Source organism: Telmatherina bonti (assembly GCF_933228915.1).
Source record: "Telmatherina bonti genome assembly, chromosome: 3".
NCBI classification, from domain to species: Eukaryota; Metazoa; Chordata; class Actinopteri; order Atheriniformes; family Telmatherinidae; genus Telmatherina; species Telmatherina bonti.
The window spans coordinates 33670839-33680164 of NC_136621.1; the positions used below are offsets into that span (position 1 = coordinate 33670839).

General features: G+C 37.5%; 1 protein-coding gene across 1 annotated transcript; it reads right to left on the minus strand.

Annotated features, from left to right (window-relative positions):
• Window positions 1–3131: 3131 nt before the first annotated feature.
• On the minus strand, window positions 3132–3719 carry rhoh (ras homolog family member H; the record flags this gene model as incomplete). The annotated part of the gene is made up of 1 exon (XM_079264427.1): window positions 3132–3719. One exon carries the CDS (start codon window positions 3717–3719, stop codon window positions 3132–3134), a length of 588 nt encoding a protein of 195 aa, XP_079120553.1.
• Window positions 3720–9326: the final 5607 nt, after the last annotated feature.

Genomic DNA, 9326 nt, shown 5'->3' on the forward strand with positions numbered 1-9326 from the left:
CTTAAACACACCTTACAGTCTGAGATTGTGCAAAACTAGAGTGCTGATAAGTTGACTCTTGTTGCCATGGTTGCCAGTAGCCAGGCTATGTTGCACAAAAAACACAGGTGCTGTTAATAACCTGACATATGTCTTTCTTAGATTTAGCTGTAAAGATGAGTCAGTGTTTTCCGTGCTTCAGTCCAGGAACAATCACAGAGAGGCAACAAAGATTTTGTTTACCGTAGCTGCTCTGGTGTTACATGTCAAAATGTTTGCAAGGAAAAAAAAAACCTACTCACCAGCCCCCTTTCTCTAATTTCCCAGAGGCACTTGAGAAGTAAGCACACCAGCTACCGCTAACTGTGAAGTGGCTCTACACATACAGCTCTGTATACCACCAGTGTGTGTGTGTGTGTGTGTGTGTGTGTGTGTGTGTGTGTGTGAGTGACAGAATGAGAAACAGACAGATAGAGAAGGACGAGGCATTGTGGTTCTGTGGCAAAAGGCACAATGAGACATAAAAGATGTGACCGCAGCACTGAGTCAAAGACGCTGAAAGCCTGAGCATGTCTCTTCTGTAAGCTGTCACCAACAATCCATGTAGACAGAAATGGATGCTAACATTTCATCTTGCATGACTGGATTCAAATGGAGGATATATATATATATACTTAACAGGAAAACACGTAGGCTGTCTGATATCTTTCTGCAAATAGAAGATGGTTTAAAGCAACAATTAAGTAGAAAAGCTCTAAAAGGCAACAGTAAGACGAGATGTCTCACTGGTTCGACATTATTTATTTTTTTTGCCACATTGTGCTTCTTCAAGTAATAAACTAGCTGGATATACAAAGACTTTTGTTACATTTCTTTTCTGTCCAGTTGAGTCTCTGCAGTGTGGCATATGCATGACTTTGTATAATAAATCTATTGCAGTATGTGTGTGTTCAGAAAGAATAAAAAGAGTGTTTGTAGGTGTGGTGAACAGCAGAGAGGCTGAAAGGATGCTTGTTAAAGTATACCTACTGTAATGTATTTATATATGTGTGTCTGTGGGTACTGGGATGTGGTTAGATGTTCTTCGGCATATCCTTGAAAAGTGTGTGTGATGCCTCTCATCCTTGGCAGCTCTGAACACCACATGAGAAGGAAGTAAGTAAAGAATGAGCGGGAGAAAACATGAGGGGGAAGGAACAGCTTCTCTGAACCTCTTCTCTGGTGCTTTTTACACATTATGTTTTTGCACTTTATATTAATCCTTTAGCGTATTAAACACTGTCTGATTTCTCCAGTGTCGTCCTCTGATATGACAAATACAGCCTTAAAACTGGATGACTTGTGAGTATTTGGGGGCTGTTTTGTGTTGTTGTGGTCAGTCAGAAAACAGCTTTTAAAGTTGGGTTGAATAAAACTCATTAAATACATCAGTTTAAGGTCACATCTGCAATCTAAACCTCTTTATTCTATTTCCACTTATCTCGTGTTTCTGTGTGAGCAAGTTTTTTTTTTGTTTTTTTTTGGGTTTTTTTAGCAAGCAAGTCTTAAACTTGTTTTCTCTTCTGCAGTGACAACTTTATTCTGTCAAAATCACAACTGTTCCAATACTTTTACATTTTCTTTATGGTCAAAACTGCATCATAGATTAGTAGAATATTTACATTTACCCTGTATGGCTTCGTGGAGTTATGTTGCACATGGCCGTCGCTGCTTTAGAAGGAAAAACTCTTTACAGAGTCACAAGTATTATACAGTTTTCTATTTCATTACAGCCATGCCACAAATTCTTATAGTAACATCATGAAAATGGCAAACTTTTTTTTTTTGAAAATCTGTATTAGAAAACAAATTCATGTACAAAAACTCATTAAGACACGCAACATGTACTGCATGTATAAAACGCTCCAGAAAAGTTTTATTACAAATTTTTGTTCAAACTTTCATTATCATACATAATAGTCTGCAACATACATATTTGTCATGATTCTTTTTCTCCAAAGAAAATAAGTCATGTAAGTCCAATTATCAACTTGAAGATCTATAATATATATGTATATTTAATTTTTTTTCTTTTTTTGCTGCGGTATCCTGCATATTTAACCACTTGTCCCCAAAGTATATAAAAATACTTAATTTTAATTTAGTTTGACATGAGTTACTTGTTCTGTGAATAAAAATTTAAAAAAAAAACAAAGTTAAAAGACAAGTAACAAGTGTGTATTTCTGTTGCATTTTTTAAAAAACAGAGGTAAACAATTCAATTACGATTAATCACAATACACAAAAACCTAAAACCTAATCCTTTTATCATTGAATCTTTTAGGTATAAATCAATAAATCACTAACTGTTCATAGCATCTTTAAGTTTTGTTTTTTTTTACCCAGTAGCAAATATTTCTACACCTTGAATAAGTTTGACACATATTTATGACAACTAAATGCAGTAATCTGTTAAATGATTACTTAACATTTCTATTCTTAAATCCACATCTAATAAATTTTACTATAATCAAAGATTTCCTGAAGAGCTCATCAAGACCAAATGTGACACGTTTCTGAGCCAAATGATCAAAATAAGTCCGAATAAAAGTTCATTCATTCAATGAGAAACAAATGAAAGAAAAGTAGATTTAATCTTTGATTCAGACAAATGTGCAAAGATTCAATTGAACTGTAAAAAAAAAAAAAAAAAAACCTGTTGTATCATTTAATTTGTGTTAGTTAACATAATTATTAACAGTATTTTAATGTTAATGTCATGGCAAACAGTATCTCTAACAGAGACACATGAATGTTTGTCTCTGCTGAAAGCTTTAAGGCTTTAAGTAAGGAAAGTCTTTAACATGAATCCTAACCCTAACCCTCCCCATCAACACGCTAACAACAACATACTAAGCCCATGTTATAAGACCTCCCCATTACACAAACATAAAACATCCATTTCTGTACATTTCCATTCTGGTTCATTAGGTTTACATTCCTGAAATGTATTCTCAGTTTCAAATACGCTTGAATTCAGGTGTTTTTGGAAGGTTTAGTGAAAAACAAATATCAGGGTTTGGATCCTTGCACCTCCAGAGCGGACTGAGTTTTTAACTGTACACTAAAAAGTCAACACAGAACACAGGTAGCAACCACATGAGGGTAAAAGGTCAAAAGGCCTTGCACTGGTTTAGGCTGAACATGCGTCTCCTGGCTTGTTTCTTGGCCTGATTAAAAACGGTCCGCACTGCGTACTCAAACACTTGCTGCACGCCGCGGTTGCTTAAGGATGAGCACTCCAGGTAACCCTTAGCTTGGACTTCCCGAGCCATGCGTTTCCCTTCAGCTGGCGTGATGCAGGTGCCTCGATGCACTCCCGCTTCCCTGAGGTCAGTCTGGGTCGCAACGACCAGAACTGGCACCTTGGGCAGGTTTTCCCGAACCTCAGCGATCCACTTGCGCTGGACGCTAGCTAGAGAGTTAGGGTTAGCCACAGAGTAGCAGATGAGGACAACGTCAGCTTGGTGGTATGATCTCGGTCGGATCTGCTTGAAGTTGTCATTGCCGGCTGTGTCCCATAGGCCCAAGCTGATCTGGACGCCGTCCATGTACACTTCCACACCTGTACTATCAAACACTGTGGGCCTGTAAGTGTCTGGAAAGGTCTCCGAGGTGAAGCGGACCAGTAAGGCCGTCTTGCCGACAGCGCTGTCCCCAACGAGGACACACTTCACCGACATCTCCGTCAAGCCGTTCATGATTGGATCTCCCTCCGCAGGAAGTCCTTGGGAGAAATTCTATAGTTGTGTTTTTATTGTCAAGTTAGCGGGATAACAGCGAGTCCCTGCGATGTACGTCTGAGAACAAGTGGCCGTTTTCAAAGCATCCGATTCGTAGATCTGCTTTGTGTCAGCTCCACGGATCAGAAACGCTCTCCAGTAGAGGCAATTCAGTCAGCTCAACTGACCAACGCCGAGCTTTCTCTAATATTTCTCATACAGAAGGTGTGTTGTCGGCGCTCTCCTGCAGACAGGCGTCACGTTAGGCTTCACTTCCTACTGCTTTAGACCATCTTGGCTCATCTCGCTTCCGCTCAGTCCTTGCAGCAGTATGGTCAGGCTCAAGCGCTTCTCTTCAATCTCATCCCAGATCATTATGGCCTCTCAGATCTAAACTTTCATCACCTAAGAAGGAAATTTACACAGGAGAAAAAGAGAAAACGAAACAATAGTTTAGCATAATGAAGACTCTCAGCGTCCACGATAGTTAAAAACTGGATGGTTTTGGATTTTGTTAAACTGAAGCCTTATTTTTTTCCCCCTGGAAAACTGACACGTTACAATCTAAAAACAGAAGATGATAGCAGCACGGCTCCTCTGCACACAGCTTTAATCTGTAACTATGTCGAGATTTTAAACACGGAAGTAAACATATGTATGTTTGGGTGTGACCCCGAATTTACAGCTTGATTGTGAGGACTTTAACAGGTGCTCACTGATAACACATCCATCTGAAGACAAATCATCCATCTCGCATATCAGATCTACCCGTCTCCCGCTGTTGTGTTGCAACTCTTTTACATAAAAGCAGATCTCAATTCTGCTTGAAGTTGTCATTCACCACAAGCTGACAACAGATGCAGCTTTCAAAACTGTCTTAAAGCAACAGAAGTTCACACTGATGGTTATTATCATCGTAAACATAATGTATTGTTTGCATCTTCTTATTTCTGTGCTGTTTCAAACTCTGGCATTTCAGCATATACATATATATATATATATATATACATATATATATATATATATATATATATATATATATACATATATATATATATATATATATATATATATATATATATATATATATATATATATATATATATATATAAATATATACAAATAAATATATTTTTACAAAAACCTCAAAAACCACCTGCCATGTCATACATTCAGTCATCTAGATGGAAACACCAACTGGTGCGTAGATGGGACAATAAAATCAGCGGGTTTTCCATAATTCAGATGAATGGTCTTAAAATAGCAAACCTCAATGTGAGAGGTTTCCAGTGAAAGAAATATTCTTAAAGTACTTTATTCCACACACATTTTTAAGAACGCTCACCATGTATTTAATGATGGACAACTTTAGAAAGAAAAGCAACTTTAAAAGTCACAGTTTAAAACAATGAAAAATATCACATAACATGGAGATGAAGGATAAAAACGATGTTTGGGCCTACCTTGTCAGTCAGATCACTCTTAAACAGGCGGATGTTGCTGCTGGCGCCTTTGACTCCTTCCTCAGATGAACAAACACCGTCTTCAGACTTTAAAATGTGACTTTTAGGATTATAATTTGGGATTATAATCTGCAAGCAGGTATCTTAAAACGCCTGGAGACACTTGAGCCAACACGTGGACGGACTATTGTGGCACCTCTTGCCAGTGTTTGCTCAGTAAGTCTCGCAGGGAAGTCAGAATATGCGAGAAAAGGCAAAGTGAGCGCATCCGCTTGTTGGAGTGCGGAGGTGTGACGCACTGAGTCGACATCTCGCCTCCCCCACAGCAGCTGCGCTTTACTGACAGGAGTTGTTTTGGTTTTTTTTCTCTTTCCCCTCTCTTTTATCAGTTTGCATCATTCTCCTTGCGCCTTTTACGCAGAAGTAGAGCGCAGAGCAGGTGCAAGTTAAAAGAAACTTACTAAGATATGACTTCACGAGATCAACTGATTAATTCTGATTAATGATTTCATGGATTGAACGCGTACAAGACTGAATCATGATTCATTGTGTTAATATTAGTCTAATATCCTGCAGGTGTGAAATCTGGAGAAGATTCCTGCTGCAGCTCGGTTTAAATTCCCGATGAATTTAGGTTTCTTTGTCAAATAAAAAGCTATGTGATGACACTAAAAAAAAGGACATAAAGCTAGATAATCTGACTTTATCAGTTTATATTTCAGATCCTTTTGAGGTAAAAGTGATCATTAGGGTGGGAAGAGGTTTTCAGCATCGACTTTGTTTCTCTTTTGATAAAAATCCTTATTCAGGTAAATTTGGTCACTATTTACTCAGATGCAGACTTTTTGTGCCTTCACTGCAGCCCTTATTGCTGGCAGCTTCACTGAGCAAACAGAAAGGTGATTAAAATACAGGATGTGCAGACACAACATCACTTTATCAAACAACATAAAGCTTTTTATCTCTTAACTTTAACGTTGCTTTGACATAAAACTGTCAAATATAAAAAATAAGTATAAGGAGTGACTATCACCACAGTCTACATATAATGAACGCATGGGTTTTAAAACTTGCTGTTGCCTTAGAAACCATGATGTTTGAACTTTCTAAATACTAAAGGAAGGAGCTCCAATGCCTTCTTCACGATCACCTTACTGGTCTATCCTTATTAAATAAAAGAAATAATCCCATCCTGCAAATCTTTGCTCTCATAACTATCAAAAGAATACTTGATCATTCATGTGGATAAATATAAAGGCAGTAGGATGAGTGTGGGTTCCTGTGAAATGCTTCACCAGTTTTAAACCAGTAAAATGTGCTCTCTGGAGTGTAGGATGAAACCGTGCAGATGCCTTCTGAATAAACCCGTCAAGCTCTTTTTATTTAGGTTACTAAAACAGCCTTCTTTCATTTACGTAATATAGCCAAAATTAGGGACATTCTGTCTCAGAGTGATGCAGAAAAACTGGTTCACGCTTTTGTTACTTCGAGACTAGATTACTGTAACTCTCTATTACTGGGCTGTCCTAAATATGCCCTGAAAAGCCTTCAGCTGATCCAGAATTCTGCAGCCAGAGTCCTGACCAGAACCAGCATGAGAGATCATATTTCTCCAGTTTTAGCCTCTCTTCATTGGCTGCCTGTTGAATCTAGAATAGAATTTAAAATCCTTCTCCTTACATATAAAGCCCTCCACAACCAGGCACCACTATATATCAAAGACCTCATTGTTCCTTATATACCAAGTAGAGTACTTCGTTCGCAGACTGCAGGCTTACTTGTGGTTCCTAGAGTCTCAAAGAGCCGAGCAGGAGGCAGAGCCTTTGGTTATCAGGCCCCTCTCTTATGGAATAAGCTCCCAGTTAGTGTTAGGGAAGCAGACACCCTCCCCACCTTTAAGACTAGGCTGAAGACTTATCTTTTTGATAAGTCCTATAGCTAGGGATGGTTAGCATCCCTTAGTTATGCTGCTATAGGTTTAGACTGCTGAGGGACATTTCCTGATACACTGAGCTTCTTTCTTTTTCTCTTTATCTCTTTCTTTTACCCCCCCCATAACAGTGTTGCATCATTAACATGTATGTCTCCTGTCTCAGCAGGTCTCCCTGGCCGGGAGTAGCAGTTCCTGTTGTCTGTTGTCTTTCTGTCCTCTTCCCCCCACACAGCAGAGGCAGATGGCTGCCTGTCCTTGAGCCGGGTTCTGCCGGAGGTTTCCTTCCTGTTAAAAGGGAGTTTTTTCCTTCCCACTGTTGCCAGTGTGCTTGCTCAGGATGGGAGATTGAGTTGGACTCAACTCAATCTGTTGGTTTCCTTATATAGGCTATTATGAATTGGCTTTCATTATGTTTTCCCCTCTGTCTGTAAAGCGTCTTGAGATGGCATTGCCGTGATTTGACGCTATATAAATAAAGTTGAATTGAATTGAATTGAATTGAATTTAAACAAGTAAAAAGCCTGTTACAGTCATCTAAAGTAAAAGTAATAAATGCGTTAATCACCACAGTGATGCCAGAGTTTTCAGCCTTGTTATGTTTCTATATGTGTGATATAACATCTGTGTAATTAGACTGCAACATCTGGAGTATTAGAATATTTATTAAACATCTGTTCGATGCTGCAGATTTCCTTCACAGGTCAAAGTGTGTCTGAACTCTGTTGTTTGCACCTTCCAGCTCCAGCAAACTTTAAGCAGTTATGATTTGACATGAACAGACTGCACCTCAGTCTTCCTGCAGTAATAAAAATCCTTCTTACGCCTTTATGTCACACAACCATTACAGAGGGTTGTACACACCTATTCCTCAGTGAATCTATCAGATTTTATTTATGTAGCACATTTTTGTTCAGACTTAATGTACCGCAAGTTGTTTTAAATTAAAAGAACTAAAGAACATCAAACAATAAAGAGAACAATACTTCTTTATCCCCCACCATACCCACTCGTTCCAGCTCCCACCTGCCTCCAAACCAAAACCAGTGAGGAATTATTCTGAAATAAATGAATGAACTTATTACAAGGACCAATAAACTTGCAAAATGTAAGTAATAAAAACGGATCTAATGAATATCTATAATAAAATATCAGTCAGACAAAATAATAACAAAACTATTCAGTCTTAAAATCCGAACGTGCAACTAACTGACCAAAATAAGATTTATTCTGAACAGATGCAAAATTTAGTTTGAGACCAGAGAAAATGTTTTTTACATTATCATGTCGTACACTTCCTGCTAAAACTCACAAATAACTGAAAGCAAGCTGAGCAACGCAAATCTGTGATCATTTGATGTAAATTTCTCATGACTTAAAAGCAGTTCAGAAAATTTGCTTTAGAAATCATCCTATTTGATCAGTTAGTTATATAAATATAGTGTACTTATACATGGCAACTGTATCTGCGTAGTAAGAGTCACAAAATTATTCAGCCTTAGACCTACAAGCAATATGCCTCACATGAAAACCTCTATAAAGTGGTACATTATGTTACTTTAGAGGCCTCTACACAGCTTTATCAATAATTTAGGGGGAAAAAAAACACTTATTGAAATGAAGGAAATGACTTTTTATCATCTAGTGCAAGAAATAAGTTATGCTGTCAAAAGAAGATTTCTTCTTAATTAAAAAGCACTTAATGTTATCATAAACCTACACAATCTCTGGTAAATGGTGTAAATTTTTAAAACCAAAAATCCACAATGATGTGAAGAGTGTGACGCATGTGTGTGATCTGAGCACCAAGTTGAAGTTTGAATAGAAATTGTTATGCATTTTAAGAGCATATATTACATTAATCCTCCAATCATGTCCACAAAATGTCATGTTATTTTTATAATATCAGCAAGTTGTCTAACTGATGGATTAATATGATTTGTACTGGTTTCCTAGATAATTAGCATCCTTTATAAATAGATAAAAATATGTTATAGTTAACCACTAATAAAAAGCCACATTTGTTCACACAAATCCCCCCCAAAAAAGATGAGAAAGTTATCTGTAAAAGATTTTAATTTGACTATATAACAATCTCTGTAACAATACAATCATTTCTTCCAATATGACAAATTCCCAAAAATATACAAACATGTCATCGAACACTTTTTACACCAATAGAAAAATGACAAT